General features: G+C 34.6%; 3 protein-coding genes across 3 annotated transcripts; all 3 read left to right on the forward strand.

Annotated features, from left to right (window-relative positions):
- Positions 1-147: 147 nt before the first annotated feature.
- Positions 148-8,346, forward strand: LOC105320197 (tetratricopeptide repeat protein 27). The gene is made up of 24 exons (XM_011418042.4): positions 148-314; positions 592-769; positions 955-1,075; positions 1,586-1,726; positions 2,024-2,126; positions 2,713-2,752; positions 3,229-3,353; positions 3,511-3,626; positions 3,727-3,839; positions 3,951-4,020; positions 4,132-4,245; positions 4,358-4,453; positions 4,757-4,879; positions 5,070-5,243; positions 5,608-5,661; positions 5,758-5,856; positions 5,945-5,997; positions 6,080-6,158; positions 6,461-6,547; positions 6,709-6,822; positions 6,903-6,986; positions 7,097-7,208; positions 7,400-7,500; positions 8,215-8,346. Exons 1-24 carry the CDS (start codon positions 224-226, stop codon positions 8,329-8,331), a joined length of 2,505 nt encoding a protein of 834 aa, XP_011416344.3. The 5' UTR covers positions 148-223; the 3' UTR covers positions 8,332-8,346.
- Positions 8,347-10,865: 2,519 nt separating this feature from the next.
- On the forward strand, positions 10,866-15,855 carry LOC105320198 (uncharacterized). The gene is made up of 9 exons (XM_011418043.4): positions 10,866-10,990; positions 11,149-11,277; positions 11,494-11,697; positions 12,797-12,893; positions 13,036-13,135; positions 14,460-14,559; positions 14,718-14,933; positions 15,257-15,369; positions 15,584-15,855. Exons 1-9 carry the CDS (start codon positions 10,912-10,914, stop codon positions 15,698-15,700), a joined length of 1,155 nt encoding a protein of 384 aa, XP_011416345.2. The 5' UTR covers positions 10,866-10,911; the 3' UTR covers positions 15,701-15,855.
- A 1,266-nt stretch (positions 15,856-17,121) lies between these two features.
- LOC105320200 (arginine-hydroxylase NDUFAF5, mitochondrial) lies at positions 17,122-20,923 on the forward strand. The gene is made up of 11 exons (XM_011418045.4): positions 17,122-17,334; positions 17,571-17,611; positions 18,294-18,405; positions 18,787-18,893; positions 19,022-19,061; positions 19,186-19,296; positions 19,576-19,662; positions 19,863-19,923; positions 20,033-20,116; positions 20,323-20,402; positions 20,506-20,923. Exons 1-11 carry the CDS (start codon positions 17,122-17,124, stop codon positions 20,635-20,637), a joined length of 1,068 nt encoding a protein of 355 aa, XP_011416347.3. The 3' UTR covers positions 20,638-20,923.
- Positions 20,924-20,948: the final 25 nt, after the last annotated feature.

Here is a 20,948-nt window from a genome sequence, read left to right on the forward strand (position 1 = left end):
TTTTGGATAAATTTCTACTTTTTGGATGTAATACTCAAATCCTTGTAAAAGGGAAAAGAGGTTGTGACATTCAAATGCGGATTTTTTTTATTTAAAAAAGAATTTACACGAATCACAAAATGTACGAGTTAATGCATTTTTCCTTCCAGAAAAAAAGATGGCGGGTCCCATATGATTAACACGTGAAATTTGTAAACATTGACAATTTTGACTTTGTTTTAATATGGGTGACGAAATAACACATTTGAGAGAACTTGAAACGTCAGTTTTAAGTGTTACACCGAAGAAATCGACAGATCAATCGAATGATCAAGGTAAGGTACTCGGTGTATAAACATGATAAATATAACACTGTATAACGGAAACTTGGGCAGTATTCATTGCTTTGTGCTTGACAAGCAACCCTGACAACTGCACCAGCATTAAGTACTTTATCTTTGCCTTACTCTAGCTGATATTATTGTGTGATTTTTAGTCATAAAATAAAAATCTCTCTCTCTCTCTCTCTCTCTCTCTCTCTCTCTCTCTCTCTCTCGATATTTGATTTGGATTTTTTATAATCTTTGACAATTTATCTTTGTTTTGTTTTAGATAATAATGAGATAGTTAACTACATCCTGTGTGGGGATTATGATAGGATATTTCACCTAGCCATTGTGAGAGCTTTACTAGACAACAGTCACCAACAACCACTTTCTCAAGCAAAAGCTGCTGTAGCAGAAAATGTGAAAAAGGTCATCACCCAGACAGACAAACAAACAGTAGAATGGTAACTTACAGTAGAATGGTAACTTACAGGATTGGTTGGGAAAGATTCTCATATAAATTCCTTTTTTCCCAAGCATTTGAAAATGTTATTCTGTAATAAAATGTGAATGTGAGACTTTGTTGTTGTTGTAATTTGTTTTTAATTTAAATTTGATAGATCAATGACTTTTGTGTGGTTTGTTTCAGTGAGTTGGAAATTCTGTGTGTGGCCATTGCATGTCTTCAGACCTTTGTTTGTCAAAACTGGCTTGGACCGTCAACTGGAGTATCTGATGAAATCGTCAAACTTCTGTCAGGTTCCAAAGATGTAAGTCTCAAGTTTAACTTCACTCACATAAAAAAAAACCCCACTTACATAATTGTGTTAGAGTCAGGTATATGGCATTCCTACTAGCTCTTGCTAGTGGGTTAATGCTTAACCTTTTAGCTCAATCTGTAGAGTGCTGGACTGGCATGCCAGAGGACCCGGGTTCAAACCCCAGCAGAGGCAAAAAGTGTCTTTGTTACATAATTATCATATTGATTACAATATACTAAATTGATTTATCTAAGTACTTACAAGAGATAAGTGATGTTTATTAAAGAGATTAACAATATTATTTAGCTCTTATAAGAGGTTGTACATGTATAAAGGGAGGCTATGATATCCAGATCTCTTTGGATTCCTGAACCCCTTTATTTTTTAATTTGATAACAGGTGTTCTCTCTGATACACATATCTTCTAGACATCAAAGCTAAACACTGGTCAAAAAAGGGAAAATGGTGTTGTAATTGATAAGTTTTGAAAATATCATTTCTTATTTCATTTTTTCTTAGGTGACCCAGTGTCGTAGAGAGATTGCTCAAGAGCTGATGTGTGATGGAGAGGAAGTGTACAGTCTGTGTCAGGGAATAGAGTTCTTGTTTACAGCTCAGTGTGTTCTGGAGAGCTGTAAATCTCACTGCCAGAACTTACAGGTATAAACAGTTAAAGAGAATAAAGATCTTGTTTGTAGCTAACTGTCTTCAAGGATAAAACACAGCTAGCCCCTTTCTTGTGGTGTTGTCAGCTACTGCTTCACGAATCTCCAAGAATCTTGTACATGATTATCCCCCTTGGTACTTGGGTAGTGTTGAAAAGTGGTGTTGCCTTTGTTTAATTCATTTTCTGTTGGTGTGATCTTGGTATATGATTGTAAGATTATGGCCCTTGATAGGTAATGTAATACATTGATATTTGTTAATTTCATTATTGTTGTTGTTGTGATCCTACAGACAGTGGAGTGGTGGATGCTGAGGAGTGTGTATGTGTATCAACAGATTCTGGAGGACAAGTGTGCCTCCCTCAGAGAACAGGTGCACACTCTGATTGATACAGGTGGGTTCAGGTAAAATCCTGTAAATTTCTTATTTTACATATTCTGGCTCTGCTGTTTTGTATCAAATCGCGAAAATATAAAATTGCAAGCACTTATAATTTTTTTTATTATTTCCTATAGTTCAAAACTGTCTGAAAAATAAAAGTGAGACTAAAATCTGTGAGGGTTGCTTCTCGCGATTTTACGCTGATATTTATTTCCCTTGATTAGGAATCTACAGTATCCGCAACGTACATACCAGCTACTCAAGATAGATATTTTAAAAAGATTACAGAACTGTTAGTTCAGGTGAAATACAGTGTACTAGTTGTGTTGAAAATAAGTTTAACCAAAAGAATCTTTGAATGAGATTTCCATTCTCTAAGTCCAGAGGTATTTTCAGTAAAGTGAGTGCTTGTGAGTGACCACAAAAGTTCCCTTTATCTGTAACACCAGTTTTGGTAAGCACTAGGTAGCAGCCCCTCTGCTGAGCATGCCACAGGAAGAGTATCATTCATGTACCAGTGATTGTTACAAACGATTTCTCATAAGTCAGGATATCTTGTGAGTTTGATATAATTTCCACAACTATTTTTCTTTTATCAGTCTCCAAGAAAGAGCCATTGATGACAGATGATGCTAACAGGTAAATATCAAAAGTTGTGAATAGTAACTAATCAAGGTTCATAAATGGGAAAGAACAGGTTTATTCTCATGAAATGGGAAAAAGCAGTATCAAATGCTTAATGAACGATGAGTATATGCTGGATGAATGTAGAGCATTTGGAGTGAATATCAAAGTAACAGTAATAATGCACAGTGAACACAGCTTGCTGAATGGATTGTTAGTGGTGAGCAAATGTAGAGACCAAACAAAGAACAAAAAGTAAATGGTAAATGCAAGATGTTACAAACACTGTTACAAAGTCAAGAATAAAAGTAAGCAATAGCTGAACGCATGGTAACCACAGTGAATCCTTTGTGAACTCAAAGAGTGAATGATGGGCTCAATACACATGAAATGAGTGAAAGATATTCCTAATGTTAGGATGAGTGAATGCAAAAACTAGAAAATAAAGCTCTCAATGGCTAAACACTATTTCCTGTTTATACATATGTCAGGGAGCTAGTGGTCCAGTATCACATGGAGGTTGGTTACATCTGTCACACATTCTATGATTACAAGTTGGCTCATGAACACTTAATGGCGGCCAAGAAATGTACAGGACTACAGATCAGTTTAACTGGTAAGCCTAGGGAAAGAAATTTACATAAAAATTTATCGAAAATAGAGTGCATTTCAGATCTATTTTGTCTTTGCTTTCTTTCAAATTATACTTTGACAGCTTTTTTGCAAAATTTTAAGTCCATCTATCATTAAATGTTCATTAAATTCATTGTAAGGTGCTATGGGAAAAAGAACAAGATTTCAGACAGACGACAAAGCTCAGCTTCTCCTTAAAGTCACAAGGGAGGGAGGCCCAAAAGAGGAGAACTACATCAAAACAAGGATTCCTAAGGTGAGAGGACTCTAATGTTAATACCAAGGCTCTGACATGCACAGAATCATTACATTGTAAGCTTTAGAACTTCTTGCCAAAATATGGCTTGCACTTTTAGATTTTGAATTTGGATGATGACACAGTGTTGGATAAAATTAGTTTGACTGAACCGGACACAGAGTTTGCAGTTGACATGTCACCTGTGGAACAAGCCGTTGTCTTAGCAACCATGTAAGTCAAGGTCATACTCAGTCTCAACATTTGTGTGTGTAATTAGTATGTAGTATTCTATACTTTTAAATTGCATGAAATGTGATTAGTTGCAAAATTTTAATTTTTAAGGGAGGATCATTTGCGGACGCATGCCAGTCAGGAGAAGCTGACAGAGGAGGAGGCAGCAGCACACATAGAGGTGATTCCCGGGGACTAGTCACTGACTAGCAGAAGTCAGCTGACCCTGCTTTATACTAACACTATTACAGGTATAGGTGACCACTCTCACCTGTATTTCTTTTCATTGTAGTGCATCCTGTCCCAAGCTAAATGCTGGAGTGTGACCTTGGCCTCTCTGTATCGAAGGTCAAGTCTCGAGAAAGGAAGCAGACGGCGAGTGGAGAGATCCATGATGCAAATAGAGGTCAGTTCTGCTTCATGGTAACTCGTCAAGTAGTGGTATGCATCAAAATGTCGGTAGTTATCAGATCAGTGTGGTGTGTTTTATTCATGATTTTGCCATTTTTACGTTGAAGGAGATCGTGAATCAGAGGAAGTCCAGTGATCCCCCGGCAACAGAGCGACTCTACTTGTTTTATTCTGTGAAGATTCCTCCCCTCTGGAAATTGGAGGTAAGTCCTCTAAACCTTGGAATACAAATCTATGTTTACTAAAGGTATCAGTGAACACAGTGAGACCTTGTTAGTACATGTAATAGACATGATATAATAATGATACAAGTGTATAAGGGCTTTTATTTCAGGTTTTGTCTACATCATCAAATTCAATTAATTTATTGAGAGTTCCTGTTAGCCAATCAAACATTAGGCTAGAGCACCATAGTTTAGAATGTTTTATTTTAATGGATGACCTGTATAAGTTTGAGCCTGGTATTCTGTGTAGATATGTTATTATTGCTGTTCAATGTTTGACAGAGGCAGCTGGCAGAGCTCCTATTAAGTATCGGGGCGATCGGCAGCGCTGTAGAAGTATTTGAAAGACTACAACTCTGGGAGGATGTAATCACGTGCTACAAAAGGCTAGGGAAAATGGGAAAGGTACCATAGGTTTATTCAACTTAAAACATGCCATGTTAAACCTCTATCAGGTTTTGATAATACAATATTGTAAACTGATCTATGCAAAACCTTGCAAAAAAGTGATTTAAGTTTAGGTGCATTTGATATGTATGCCAAAAAATAAAAAGAGCTTTTAAGTATATGATATCATTTTTATCATTATTTTCAGGCCGAATCCATAATTCGAGACCAACTAGCAATACAGGAGACCCCTAACCTGTGGTGTTTCCTTGGCGACGTGACAAGAGACGTCAGTCATTACCTGAAGGCGTGGGAGATGTCAGGACACAGACACGCCCGGTCCCAGCGGTGTCTGGGCTACCTCTACATGGGGCAAGAGGAGGTATGACCAGTCACAACTAGTCACAACCGGTCAACGGTGTTCACTTATGTCGGCTCGTGAAGCTGGTCATGACATGTTGGACAACATTTAGTCTCTAATTTTCTAAACAGAAACTTAGTGATAACATTTGTCCATTTGACAAAATAATTTGATCTGTTTATTTCTGCAATAGAATTTCATTTATGAAAATAAAAAAACATGAGAATATCAATTTGAATCTTTGATATACACAAAAAAATTAAGTATACCAAGAATTTAGAGCTCCCCTTTTCTTCTGTACAAGGCGAATCTTCTGTTTTCAGATATATATGTACATGTAGTTTGAAGTTAAAGATATATTAAAGTTCTCTTATTGTTTTGACAGTATGAGAAATGCATTGAGTGTTTCCAGAAATCCCTCAGTATTAACTCGCTCCAAGTAAGTAGAGCTCACATATTAACCTACAGATTTTTTAATTTCTATACCAGTACATTTCTAAGCAGTAAATTGAGCTATACTTTCTGTGTTTTTCAGGTTCCTGTCTGGTTTACATTTGGTTGTGCCTGTATGGCGGCCAAGAAGTTCCAGGAGGCTGTAAAAGCCTTCAAACGATGTGTCAATATTGACACTGATGTAAGTCTTTAGTTAAAATTGGTGCATTGTTATCCAAAACGGTTCATAGAAAGTTAAAGATAAGATGAGGCTTTCCTTGCTTTTACAGAACTTTGAGGCCTGGAATAACATGGCATCAGCCTACATACAACTAAAGGACAAGTAGGTTAATTTAATTAGCATGCTTTTACCCAAATTGTCTAGAATATTTGTCATTTGTCTAAAAAATTGTTTCATTTACCAGGAAAAAAGCCTTCCTGACATTAAAAGAATCCATAAAATGTAATTATGAAAACTGGAGAGTATGGGAGAACCTTTTGGTGGTTAGTACTACCTTTCACCTCGCCATTTATCTAATTTACCCTTTATGGAAAGCTTATGACCCTAACACTATTTCAATGTAGTGAAAGCCAAGCCAAATTATTTTTAACTTTTGGTCAAAATGAAAAAAGTAATAAAGAAGCTTGAGAAAATTATCAAAGCTTTAAAACTATTAAGATAATTCAAGAATTGAAGAAGAAAAAAAATTAAGGTGTTGAAAATTATCTATGTGAAGGTCATTGTCAAATCAAATAAACACATGGTGATTTTATTCAACACTGGTTATATGTTCATTTTGTTACAGGTGGCCACGGATTGTGGTGAGTTCCAGGAGGCCATTAAAGCCTACCACCGACTGATTGACCTCAGGGAAAAGTGGGCGGATATTGAGGTACTACAGGAAAAAGGAAGTTAGCTATACTTTGATTGATCATTTCTAAAGTATTCATCAATTAATACACATGTAATCTACCCTAGCTTATAATTGTTTTTGGCTATGAAACAATTCATAGGTCATATAAAAATGCATATACGAGTCTTCCTAAATTTCAGGTTTTGAGAGTTTTAGTGAAGGGCTGTACAGGGGACTACAGGGACTCCCAGGGAAATCCTTTTAGTCACCACAAGCAAGCTCTGAAGGAACTGTTTGGAAGGATCACCTCAAAGGTAGGACACTCACCGTGGGAATGAGTGATTGACAGTGTAACAGTAGAACATTGATGATTGATGGTTGAATATTTTGTCAGGTTGTGGGTGAGAGTGAGATCTGGAGGCTGTATGCTGAGTTAATTAACAGTGTACCGGGACAGACAGCAGAAACACAACAAAAGGTGGGCGTGTGAAAATCTCATTTGATGTATGTTGAAAATAAATGTATATTTAGTTTTATTGGAAAAAGTATATATGGAGTATGAATTCATAAGAGAATTTTGTTCTCCAGGTTTTACAGTATCTACAGAAGTCACAGAGATGTTTGACCCAAGAATTACACTGGGAGAAGTCAGTGGACAAATGTAAAAATGTAGGGGAGCAATCCTTGGAGCTCGCTGATTGTAAGTTCTCATACCTAATACAGATCAATAGAGACATTAAAAGAAATTCTTAATGATTTATTTTTTTTTCGTTTTTAAAATTATTTTATGTTTCTAGCTTTAAATTCTTTTACTGGAAATAATTGAATTTGATCAATCTTAAATGAACATGTTGTAAATAATTAATTTACATTGTCTGTTTCTCTATCCAGTGTACTTGAGTTTCTGTGATAAAAGTTTATCCACACAAGAATCACTCTCTCTACTGCAGTCTGCTAAAATGATGCTCAAAAGCACACAAGCCAAAATCAAGGTAAAATCAAAGTACTGAGTGTACTGAAATGAAGGTGATATTGTTAAACTATTTTGATACAACTTAATTTAAATTAGATTGACAACAATATTTTCAAGACACAAATTATTGTTATTTCAATATCTATAGACACTTTATTTTGATATCTGTGCAGTTCATATCCATGTAAACATTATGTTTATATCTGTTCAGGAATATACATGTAATGATATCTGTGTATTGATCATGTTGAGATATAAGGTCATGTTGTTAGTGATTTATCAATATGAGCTTCAAGTATACAATGTAGATCTGTGTAAGTGTTGTATGTTTAATAAATGGTTGTTGATATCAGTGTATAGGTCTCGTTGATATTGGCCAGTTTACAGCCAATCTGAGCAAGTATTGTACATTGTGTGGTTTTGATGTTCATGAAAGGATTGTTGATATCTGTATAAGGGTCATATTGATATCTGTGTGAGTTTCAGTTTAAAATATTTAGTAATATCTGTACATTTTGAGAGAGTTGTCTAGAGAGTTGTGTTATAATCTGTTTAATTATGTTTTAAAAGGATACTGATATCAACAAAGTATGATAATTTTGTTGATACAGTGTATTGTAATTGTTCTATGGTTATGCAAAGGATTGTTAGAAATACAGATATTTCATTGCCTTGATTTAGATTAAGTTGATATTCTTTCCTTGATATTGATATCCGATTTGTTATTCTACAGATGGCTCATTTGGATCCCATGACCGAATCTCTGCCAGAAGAACTCAATGAGTTAGTCAACAAGATGGAGACAAAGCAACAAGAAATCATCTCTTGTGTGAACAAGCTTAAACAATAAAACTATCAAATCAAATGGTTGTAAACATTTTTTAGTCTCAAGCCAGCCAAGATTGCTTTGTGTTTGATCTTTAACAAAGTGCAATATGAATGATCCTTGAATGTGACATGCCACTAGAAATGCGCATTTTAATAACCTTGCAGGGAATGGAATATTATCCACTATACCTGTTGGGATTAGGAAATGCAATTGATTGGGCATGGTTAATAAAAAGTGTCCAATTCCCAACAACACAATTGAATTTATATAATTAAGTATGATATCAGTATGGGTTACACTTTTAAAGTTCTGTGTCAGCGGTTTATATTATTACTTATTAGGTTAGTTACTGACTCACTACGGAAATATATTGGGTTGATCAATCTCATAGATGGCGAGGCGAAGCCGAGCCTTCTATGAGATTGATCAACCCAATATATTTCCGTAGTGAGTCAGTAACTAACCTAATAAGTGTTTTGTTTTCTCGAGGACTATCAAGCGACATATTTATTCACAAATAGCGATGATCTACGCAAAGCCATGTACAAGATGCCTTACATCTCGTCCAATTTAACTCATTTAAACTCTTCAAAATTTTCATCTCACCTTTCAAATACTCTTTCAAAATCTTTGCTTTACCCATGTTTACTTACAATGTTTTGTTGCTATTTAATTTCAAATGTTTTCTCCCTTTCCTCTGCAGAGATTTGAGCAAATTTCGTCGCTGCCATTTTGTTCTGCTCCAGACAAAACAATGTGACGTCAATATTCTAAGGGCAACTACTCTAATTTTAAAGAATTTCAAAGGGCAACAACTCCAAATACTTTAAGAACTTACAGCATGCAGTTTATGTATAAAATACTATGAAATGTCAAAATGAGTAAGCGAAGCGTCGACCAATGACGGCCATATTGCCTAATATTATTTCTCACAGAACAAATATAGAGATATATGAGGCAATCACGTGCTATGTTTAAACCAATGAAAATGTGACATTTCAGTCCAAGGGAAAACAATATTTTTTTATGCAATGTTCACTATCTGCATAACCGAAACACGATAAAAATCCTTTTGCTGTTTGTATTTTTATCTCTTTTCTCCCTCCCTCCCTCATATAAATAAAGTTATCAGAAGTGCGTAAACTGATCTTATAGCATATCAGAAACATAAAGGAGCAATTTTACAAGCCAGCCAGCCCCCCTTCTCAATTTTGTTTGCTAAAAATTAAAAGGAAAATAACATATATTATTATAATAGAAGTTTTAGGTACAACGGACTATCCATCAAATCCCCATTTTGCTTGTCAAGCTTCCGGATATGTCTGCCCCGCCCCTTTCAAACGATACTACGTGCCACAGGCGCCTGACGTTATATATTTTTATATATGAGAAATATATAACGTCAGGTGCCTGTGCTACGTGCATGAGAAGAATTAATTAAGGAATACAAACCACGTGTTACTTGCAGTCGATTTATTGGTATCAATCAATTTATTAGTTAAGTTTAAGAAGAATTTTATTCATAATGTATACAAATACAATGAATATGGATTAAACAACAGGCAAAGTACCTATATGAGTTCTTTCCATTAGAGATCAAGGTACAGATGTCACCATATAGAACGTGTTTGTAGTTTTACAAAGACATTTTGAACTAATCTACAAAGGCATAATAGAATTTAGGAGTGTGAACAAAAAAACGACATGGAAAATAACAAACAGCATCTTCGCTAGCCACGGGTTTTCGGTCCACTTCGCTCCCCATAAATGTTTATGGACCGAAAACCCTTGGCTAGCGAAGACGAAAAAAAACAGGTACAACAAGAAAATAAAAGGTGGGAAATAGGAAAAAGAAAAAAATGATTTATTCGCATCATTAATAAGAAATGCATGCATACAGATATTAGGGCTTGTTTGTCGTTTATTTGGTTGACTATTCACCATAACAATTTAAATATCGTCATGTAATAGAAATTTCAATTGATTATTTTTTGTAGATTCCTAAGTACTTTAATCTGCGATTCTCCCGCTGATTTGTATCAAATCTCAAGAATATAATATCGCGAACATCAAGTTTTTGTTAAAATTTCAAGAATTAACTACCTACAGGAAAATAATAGGAGGATTTCAAATTTCGCGGTTGTTAAGATTTTACGCGAATATTTAAAATTATTCGCGATTAATTAGGAATCTATAATAGTCAGTTGGTTTAAGATATCGGTTAGAATGATGATTAGTAAACCGCGTAATATTGCAAGCTTTTGAGAAGTCTGTGATTAAGATACATACCACTGTATTCGTGTGTGTATATTACGACTACATGTATATATACTGAATAAGAGCTAAAATTGATTTTTATTAAAAAACAATGCCTATCGGGGTTTACAGCTATAGGGTGTTATTCCATGCATAGAATCAAACTACATGTTTACACTCAGAGAAAACTATATTTTCTTTATCCAGCATTATTTTTTTCGAGCAATCATATTATGAGGCATTTTTAGCTTAAGACAAGCATAAGCATATATATACCGGTAGTTCATGCGTGGTATGCATCAAATCACTCAACCATGTCCACTGTAAATAAACGTTTCATGGACCATGAACACAGACCCGGTTCTACAAATGGCGACCAGTCATGCACAGATAGAGAGTGGTCCCGTGAAGGATCTCGAAAAGGGTAATGTTTTCATATAATCTATGATTCAATATTAGAATGATCGAGTTGTGATGAATTGTGCGTGTTCGAAAGAAAACGCGTGTTGTAAGGATGTAGCGAAAATAAACTAAATAGCTCGATAGATTAGCATAATGTGAGTGATTGTTTGATCCTTCAAGAGATCCTTGGTTTGGCCAAGAGAGCATTCAGACCATTAAAACATCTTCAGCAGTTTGAGTCCATAGATGACATATGCCCCGCCCATTTTTTCCAATTGTTTGAGGTCGTTTCGGGTGAAACAGTTCCAGGTATTTTTATGTCTCTACGTCTGCAAAATATTAACTCCAGTAAAAATTATTTCACGTGTTATTTATGCATCTAATTTTGATTTTTTTAATGAATAGCTTTACTGAATATATTACCCTCATTCTATGAGGATTTATTTATTCATGCAATACCAATAAATGTTTGCTCGATTTGTTGAGATACTGTATACACATGTAGATGTATGATACTTTACACAGGATGGAAGGAGACCAAAAACAGACGACAGGAAGCCAACATGTGCCAGTTCCTGATCAACACACTGGAGGACGACGTGTTCGGGCTCCCTCTGGACCACATCACCGGGGAAGCCATAGCGGAGGGAGACCCCCGGAGTCTGAAGGACCTCCTAGAGATCTTCTGTGAAATCTCCGAGGAGTTCGGTAGACGGTCACCGCTTGCTGGTAACTCATACATGTATATCAATGTGTGACAACTCTGTGTCAGATATCAAACGACACCGAAACATTGCGGTATCATATTTCAAATGGCAACGAAATATTCCGGTATCAAATATCAAATGACGTTGTAACGTTTCTGTGTCAGATATAAAAAACGTTATAATACGTTCCTGTATTAGATATCAAATAACGCTAGAAAGTTCTTGTGTCAGATATTATTGTGCTCAAAAATGTGTCCCTGTTTCAGATATAAATTGACGCTTAAACGTCCATGTGTATGAAAAATTAAATGACCTGAAACGTTCCTGTGTTAGATATCAAATAACCCTAAAAAAAAATTCTGTGTCAGATTTTTGATGACGCCTAAACGTTCCTCTGTCTTAGATCACAAATGAAACTATAACGCCTCTGTATCAGATATCAAAGACGCCGAAACGTTCCTGTGTCAGATATCAAATGGCGTTACAGTTCTAATGTGTCAGATACCAAATGCAACTAAAACATCTTTGTGACAGATATCAAATGCCGCTAAAACGTTCGTGTGTCTAAAAGCAAATGACACTAAATATCAAATGGTGCCAAAATGTCCGTCCAAGACATACAAACCCTATCAAATTTTTCTGTGTTTAAAAATCGAATGGCACTAAAAAGTGGTACATTGTAATGTTTAGGACGCGTCACAAACTGAGAATGCAGGTTAGGGTATATACACTATTAATGTCAGAACTTCTTGGAATACCGGTATGCCATAAAGTCGCAGAAATATTCCAGTCACATGCAGATAACGAGTATCTTTTAGATTGTATTGAAACATTATATAAAAATGCAAGCGTGATGATCAAGTCTCTTGTTTTATACCAAAACTTCTTATTTATAAAGATGGTCGGATATACAAGGGCAATGTGGATTTCCACATGGCGTTTGTGGCATTCTATTTCGCAAAAAAGTTGAACATCTACGCGCAGGCATCAATATAGTTTTTAGATAATATACCACTACCCTTCCTTCCTAAATTAAAATAAATAAATAAAAAGGGTATTCCTTCTATCTACATGTAAAGTAAAGTTAATGTGTGGAAATCAATTATTGTACTTTTTTACAGACATATCAAATTTGAGATCGCCTGAAGCCAAGAACCGAGATCTAAAAAGTGCTGGAGATATAACGGCGGATCAAGGATTTATTCCACCCGAAATCAGGTAAACAACGATGGTGGTAAAAGGAAAGGAATTAAAAATTTCGCCTTTTAAAAAAAAATCTTAATTCAGAGATACGTAAGTTTTAAAAACTATTATTTGATTTAATAATCAAAAGACAAGCTAGTTACTGTCCAATTTACAGGAAGCTTCTGGCTAGAATCAACAATGATGCGGAGACGATTGCTCAGTACAGCCAGAGCTGTGGTCTCCTGGACGCCTTCCAGTCCAGTAATCGGATCAAGGTATCCCTGTCTGATCCCTACCCCCACTCAACCCCCTCCCCACCCCCCACAAATACATGTACCATATTGTAAAATTTTGCACGTCATATTTATAGTGCAAATATCTAGGCATATCTCAGTTAGTTTTGAAGCACTTTCGATCTTTAACAACTTGTGTACATCCATATAGACCTGAAAATGTCCATAATACCTTAAGATTTTTTTTTTTGGGGGGGGGGGGTGTATGAAAAAGTTATATTTGCATTGTTGCGTATTATTTTATGGGGCGCCGTTTTAATATTTTAGAGGTATTTTCTTATATCAGAAAATGATTTTTTGATATCAAGAATTCGAATTTCTGATATCAGAAAATGATTTTTTGATATCAAGAACTCGAATTTTTTATATAAGAATATACGATCCATTTTCTGATATCAGAAATTCAATTTTTTTTATCTCAGAAAATGATTTTTTGATATTACAAATTCAAACTGATTTTTTGATATCAAGAATAATTATTATATTTTCTGATATCAAAAATTCAAATAAAATGGCGAATAAATTTCACGTATTTAATGAATACTCCCTTGACCCAAAATTAAATTGCTGAACTACAGAGCCTGATTTGCATTTTAATATTTGTTGTTTTTTATTTGAATATTTATTTAATGTAAAAATTTATTAAGTGTTTTGATAATTTTGGTCTTATGTATGGAAAGCACCAGTATAATTCCTTTATATTATGTGACGCCATCATGTTCTAATGAATTCCATTCAATATTCACAGCGAATCGCAAAGAAAGCAGTGCTAATCATTGTATATGTGTATACCCTTGCCAAAATGAAATCGGGTTTAGAATAAGGTATACATTATTATTCTTAACATGCATCTACAGGTTTGAAAAACAATTTCTTACAAATTACAAAAGTTGCATCACAGGGAGCATTCATTAATTTGATAGTAATTTTATGTAGGTCTTATTTTCTGATATCAAAAAATGATTTTCTGATATCAAGAATTCGATTTTTTATATCAAAAAATGATTTTCTGATATCAAGAATTCGATTTCTTGATATCAAAAAATCAACTTTAATTCTTGATATCAAAAAATCTATTTTGTAATATTAGAAATCCATTTTTTTTATCAAGAATTCGAATTTGTGATATCAAAAAAATGATTTCCTGATATCACAAAATAGATTTTTTCATATCAAAAATTATTTTTTGATATCAAGAATTTTATTTTTTGATATCAATAATTCGATTTATTGATATCAAATATTTATTTTTTTATATCAGAAAATACCTCAAAAATATTAAAACGGCGCCTCATATAATTTGTAGGAAATCTTTACCCAGACGACACCAGTTCCTATGACGTCAGCTGTAACAAGCCCAATTACATGGGATTTCATTCTAAAGAAGAGGAAACTTCAAGATGCAGGTAAAAACTAAATGAAAACAATATAAAGTGTATTATTCTTAATGAACAATAGATGTAGTAAGCAGTTCTTCGTGACCTGAATAAATTAACGTGATTTATTTAGAAAATGTTCTGTCAGAAAAAAGATCAACGTTTTTTTAATTTTTTGTTTACTTTAGAAAAATCAAAATCGAAACCATTAATGAGCAACATTCAGCCAGTGACGAGAAAAGTCATTCCCAAGGCAAAGACTGCAGTCCCTACATCCAAACCAAAAGGTCTGCAGAAGTCACTGGGACCAAAGAAAGCGGTCAAACCGAAGCCGGTCCTGGGTTCGAAACTCCGACGAAACAGTTCCTCCCTTGTGACGAAATCCTGTCAGAGTCCAATATCCAGTCAGTATTCATAGACGTATGACAGTCTCGCCATTGTGGGTTAATGATTTCTGTACAATGATAAAGTTATTACCGAAGTACGCTAATTTGTCCACCTACAAACGATTTTTAACGTCTGTTGGTTTCTCAATCTGCTTTAAAGCCAAAATAAGTTGAGCTATACGGTGTACCGGTACTGTTTTTTTATCATCATATATTCCGAAACTTTAATTAATGGTTTTAATTTATTTATTCTTCATAACTAAAGCCGAAAGCAAAATGACAAAGTCATATGGTTGATGATAAATATGAATATTTATGCCATTTTTCATAATCATTTTTAGAGAAAGCTTCGGCAATACACAGAGAAGATGACACAGTGAATCTGTTGAAGTTATTGGAACACACGGAGCGAGTTGTCTCACGGCGGAGGGAGATAGCGCGCGAAATTAAGAGGGTTAGTCTTCCAATAATAAATTGATTTCATTGCTGAAACCAAATTTAAATGAATATACATGCAGACATTTGATTTTAATAAAAGTTTACAATAAGATTGCATGCACACGTGATTTGATATCGGTATCTGAATTTAAGTCAAATTTAAGTTGTTATCTTTTTTCAAATGACCTCAATTGCAACACGGTAATTATCTAAATTTATGAACATTTCAGCTACAAACCGAAGAAAATATTCTGAAAACTACGGAGTCCATATTGAAGAAGGAGCTACAGTTTCTGCAGTCCAAGCCCTTGATCCGGCCAAGTCACAGGCTGGCGGCGAGGAACTGAGGGTTTGGTTCTCCGTGACACGTGGGGGGGGGGGGGGCACACTGCTGACTTGTTATATCTCTTATGGTTGCAGAAGTCTATCAATGTACGAGTCATTATGATGTATATATTTTTGATAGTGTAAATGTAATAAAGCATTAGGTATGAGCGGTGTCTGTCCGTGTTTTCTATTGTTTACATTCCAGTTTAACTGGTCCAGTAAAAAGTGGAAAAGATGACCATTTTTTTGGTAAACGTCCCTGATAAAGTCATGGAACAATGCTGTTGTGACTTAAATATTTATTGATACATGTATATTCAAACAATGGTATTTCAGTGGTGATATCAAGAAGAGGTGACCGGAACACATGTTACTAGATACAATGGTCGACACACCTCACTTTCCCTGGTGCTTATATATATATGATATGGGTCTAATCTTGGCTCACAAGCAGCTGAACGGAAAATGTACTCGATGTGATGAACAATAAATCAGAATCTTATCAATCGTGACGTTTTGTGTGTTTTGTCAGGCGAAACAGCCCACGATTATCATGTCATCCGATATACCATTTACATACGTGTTTGCGGCCGCCGGATTATGGAGACGGTCTAAGTAAATGATTTGAACGCAATTGAACTTGGCTCAAAGAATCCATTGATAAAGGGAATTCAAGTTTTAAAAAATGCAGGACCAGCCTCTTCCAAAGAGGGATTCTGTGTATTTAGAATTATTGAAAACTGATTTGTTGGTATTAATAAAAAAAAAAAAACTCCCGTCTTTTGAGAATTAGGCAGGCATAGATTTATAAAACCTGTTTGACCAGAAAAGCTGCAACTTGTGTGGAAGGGTCCTCAGGTATAGTGTAAATGCAAGTTTGTTCAAAGCATGATCTCCGGGGGAAGGGTGAGGCCGGCATCGGGAAATTTCATACGGCCATGAATAAATGGGAAAAAGTTCTTCTCCAAAACTGAAACAACAAAAATGGGACCAATCTTCAACATAAGAATATGTAGAAAACATTGAAAACATGTTTAAACAAGATTATTATCCAGAGACTTTGTATTTGATTAATAAATTTGAGTTAACGTTATCGCTGTAAAAAAATATAGTTACTCAGGTGAGCGATGTTTCCCCTGGGCCTCTTGTTATCTTCAAAATCTTTGACAATGGATGATAAAATTCTGTTAAATTATCGAAACAAAAATGTTTTAGTTTTTATAGCAATAAAAATAAAAGGAATTTCGAACAAAGATGTTGAATAAACCTATCTTGTCTACATTTCGGCGATTAGACTCACCGAACTTAACGAAACAATATGGCAGCGCCCATGCAAATTGAAAACATTACGGTCACGATTGAAAATTCAATTCTATGAAAAGTTTTAATAACAAATGTTACTAGAGTCCGTGAATAGTTAGTTGCTGTAACACTTTTTATTATGGGTAGTAGAAATTTGTGTCAGTTGAAAACGCGCTTGGAAAGGCATTTCTTGCGTAACGTATTAAAGAGGAAATTCGGGCACAGTCATCAATGTTATTCAAAAAAGGATGAAAATATTATGAATGTCTTTGACAGAAAAGCAAAGCGGCTTCAGAGAGATAGATCAACCACGTTACCAAATTTTGAAGAATCACAATATGTAAAGGAAGAGGTAAAGGCTTAAATCTTGTAAATATGCTGATAATTTACACTGTCAATTAATTTAATTCCCCTCTTTCCTCTCTTTGTCATCTTATATTTACTCTTTTTACTAAAAGGTGAAAATGTAAAGACTCCATTATAATCCCATACAGTCAACCAATTGGCAGTATCATTAAATTTATTGTATTCGGAGCAAATCTTTCTTAGACCTATACTTATTTATAAGGATTCATCTTTACCTTTCAGATTGGATACAGAACATATGATAGACTCTTGGACATAAAAAGGTACTTAGAAGATAGATCTGTGATATAAATTGCTGTTTATTATTAGTTTGAGACTCTCTCATCTTTGACACAGGTTGCACTACAGGAAAACATCATTACAGCTCTTTAACATGAAGTTGAAGTGATATTCATTCTCCAAAGTCTTGAATAATGTAAACTTGTCAGATATACTTAAGGGTTTAATCTTGTTCAAAAATTGAGGAGATATCTTGTCATGACAAATCCAAACATATTAATGTTTAGCTTTTAGTAAAGGATGAAAATAAACTCTATGAACTTCTAAAAGTTTGTTGTAGACAGAACTTGAAAACACCAAACATCAAAGTCTCTCTAACCACTTCTATTAAATGATTCTATTTTGAATGTATTGTAATGTTTTTTTTGTATTTCATTATTTGAAAGTTAATTCTGCTTTTTTGATTTGTACATTGTATATTTCAGGGTTGTCTCTAAGCCTCGGGGGCGGGGAATTCCTCCGCCTATAATGACGAAATTACCCAGCTATTATTGCATTTCAAACATAATTTAGCTATTAGCTAAACCCCCAGACCCCCCTTCTACTCTATAATTTCTTCCTTCTACTTCAATTTTAAGAGACAACCCTGTATATTTCTAATTCTTGATTTTTTTTTTTTAAATTTTGCATGCTGTAATGTATCTTTCATTGAATTGTATTTGACAGAGAATTTGATGTGGCAGTGGATTTGGGCTGTGGTCTGGGCTATGTCTCTCGACACATCACAAAGGACACCGCTAAACTTATATACCAGTGTGAAATGTCAGAAAAATTACTGGTAAGTCAGCCCTCAAATCTAAGTGTTAGTAAGCTCAGCTACCAACAAATTTTCTGCTTTAGAATTTGACATCTAATGTTATTTATAGTTTGTCCATCCTTATTTTAAATTAAATTAAAATTGTCAGAAATAGGACAATAAGGTGTAAGTTTCTTACTTGAATATGTATGATTCTCAATATGTTTTCAATATTTCTGTGGAATAAATAAAATTTAGATGGCCCAATTGTTTGTGAATTTTTGGGGAACACCTAACACACTTTACATCCTCTTTTCTTCATAATTCATTGAAACCGATCCACAAGAACCTGTAAAATCAAAGAAAATTTCAAAATATTGTGGTTGGGAAATTACTTGTTTGATTGTTGGTTTCTATTTTTAGAAAAAGGCAGAGGTTTCTCCAGAGGTACCCACACATAAGCTGATTGTTGATGAAGAGTTCTTGCCCTTTAAAGATAAATCTCTAGATGTAGTTGTTAGTAGTCTAAGGTAATCTCATCCAATAGAGCTGTGTGACTATATCTTGTATCTGTTATTTTCCTTTCAAACTATTTCCTTTTTTGATGTCAGATTTATAGTTGTTCGTTCTAATTGGACAATTTGCTCCTGCATTACAGCTTACACTGGGTGAATGATCTCCCTGGCTGTTTTAAAGCCGTATGTATCCAATTGTTTCTTAAGTTTATAATTACTATCACTAAAGAAGCAAAAAACCATAGAGATGTTAACTTTTTATTGAATTAAGTGAACTAAGTGTTATGATTGCTTGTGTTGTGAACAGGTCCAGAAATCACTGAAGCCTGACCGCCCGTTTATCGGGAGCATGTTTGGTGGGGATACCCTCTTTGAACTCAGGGTCTCACTACAGTTAGCAGAACAGGAGCTACAAGGGGTCAGTACCAGTCTATACTTCAAAACTTTTCATTCTAATACATGTACCAAAAACCACTGTTGGAAACCCATGGTCGGTCTTGCTTTTAGGTAAGAGAAGAGAGATCGACTGTGGGTTTTCGACTATGACCCAAAACTAAGAAATAAGATCTTTATTTTATGAAGTTCAATTAGCTCATTTTCTATAAATGACAACACTTGCACATTTAAAATTATATGTACTGTAAATAACTAGCCTATTAAATCTATCCATAGATTACTGTACTTATTTGTTTTACAGGGGATAAGTCCACACATTTCTCCATTTACTGATGTCCGGGATCTAGGAAACCTTTTAAATCGTGCTGGATTCACTATGTTAACTATAGTAAGTCTTCTACATTCATCACTGAAATTTAAAAACCAATTAATGATGTCATTAACAGTATTTCTGATTCTGTTATTTTGGCACCGAGGGTGATACACTATGTAATCTACATGTATATTTTTGTCATCGATAAACACGGTGGGTTCTTATGCTAAATAACATGGAAAGGCAAGTTCAAAATAAATTCCTTATAATTACAGGATGTTGATGAAGTAAAATCCTCATACGATGATATGTTATCCTTAATGATGGATTTAAAAGGTAATGAATTAGTTATACCCTGGTTAATATTTATCTCCTATTTGAAATAAATGCAGTGTAATTTAGAAAGAATCTTATCCTCAAATTAAGTTTTTTTCATTTTGGCCAGGTATGGGTGAAAATAACTGTGTCTGGACTAGGAGACCCATGCTTCATCGCAACACCATAGAATTAGCAGAGAAAAAATACCGAGGTAAAAATATGATTTTTGAAAAAATATGAAAATTTCAAAATGGGGAAAAATAGAATGCAAGAAGAGTGTTATCTTTACTAGCTAAGGGTGATAATCTGCTCCTAAAACTAAGGGGAAAAAATTGAAAAATATAATTACCGTAGTTGAGAGAGCATTGATTAAATAAACAGGTTGATGAAATAAATATGTCCTGTATGTATTTGTAGAAATGTACAGCACAGAAGAGGGACTAGAAGCTACTTTCCAGATTGTAAATTTCATTGCCTGGTCTCCTGATCCTTCTCAGGTAAACTGGTTGACAGTCAATGACAGATGAACTTTCAGTATGTTGTCACATCAAACTTTCTGTAAACCTTCCTGAAACTTAATACTTTATGTTTTGTTATCAGCCCAAACCTCTACAGAGAGGATCTGCCAAGTTCTCCTTGAAGGACATCGAGAGGATCGATGAGCTCACCAAGGATGTCAAATCCCTTGAAGAGGAACTGGACAAGGGATTAAATCCCAAAAAGGATAAATAACTTTGTGGCATTAATCAGGGATTAAGTTGATTCAGCATGGAAGATTTATTGAACAGGAGTATAGACATGTACTCAGTACTACATACTGTATGTGCATCTTGTGACACTGTAGATTGCATTCATCAAGTACATGGAAAAAACTACTGTGAATTTCTAAAGGGCATGCTATTACTCTGTTTCAGGAGTTTAATATGACTGGAACCATAGGACATGAATATAAAATTTTGTTATGATTGCAGGGACAGTATTTTAAAGATTGAGGATTTAAACATTTACATGTCAATAATGAAATAAAAAATTCAAATAAGGCA

Source organism: Magallana gigas, chromosome 6 (genome assembly GCF_963853765.1).
Source record: "Magallana gigas chromosome 6, xbMagGiga1.1, whole genome shotgun sequence".
Taxonomy (NCBI): Eukaryota; Metazoa; Mollusca; class Bivalvia; order Ostreida; family Ostreidae; genus Magallana; species Magallana gigas.

What these genes read in the sequence shown, in the direction of transcription:
- LOC105320198 (XM_011418043.4), top strand. Translation starts at nt 10,912, where the DNA reads ATGAACACAGACCCGGTTCTACAAATGGCGACCAGTCATGCACAGATA. An exon ending in TAGACGGTCACCGCTTGCTG is followed by an intron (nt 11,698 to 12,796) that starts GTAACTCATACA and finishes ACTTTTTTACAG; the next exon opens with ACATATCAAATTTGAGATCG. An exon ending in GAGGAAACTTCAAGATGCAG is followed by an intron (nt 14,560 to 14,717) that starts GTAAAAACTAAA and finishes TGTTTACTTTAG; the next exon opens with AAAAATCAAAATCGAAACCA.
- LOC105320197 (XM_011418042.4), top strand. Translation starts at nt 224, where the DNA reads ATGGGTGACGAAATAACACATTTGAGAGAACTTGAAACGTCAGTTTTA. An exon ending in CTCACTGCCAGAACTTACAG is followed by an intron (nt 1,727 to 2,023) that starts GTATAAACAGTT and finishes GTGATCCTACAG; the next exon opens with ACAGTGGAGTGGTGGATGCT. An exon ending in TATGGGAGAACCTTTTGGTG is followed by an intron (nt 6,159 to 6,460) that starts GTTAGTACTACC and finishes ATTTTGTTACAG; the next exon opens with GTGGCCACGGATTGTGGTGA.
- LOC105320200 (XM_011418045.4), top strand. Translation starts at nt 17,122, where the DNA reads ATGGGTAGTAGAAATTTGTGTCAGTTGAAAACGCGCTTGGAAAGGCAT. An exon ending in AAATGTCAGAAAAATTACTG is followed by an intron (nt 18,406 to 18,786) that starts GTAAGTCAGCCC and finishes TTCTATTTTTAG; the next exon opens with AAAAAGGCAGAGGTTTCTCC. An exon ending in CTTAATGATGGATTTAAAAG is followed by an intron (nt 19,924 to 20,032) that starts GTAATGAATTAG and finishes CATTTTGGCCAG; the next exon opens with GTATGGGTGAAAATAACTGT.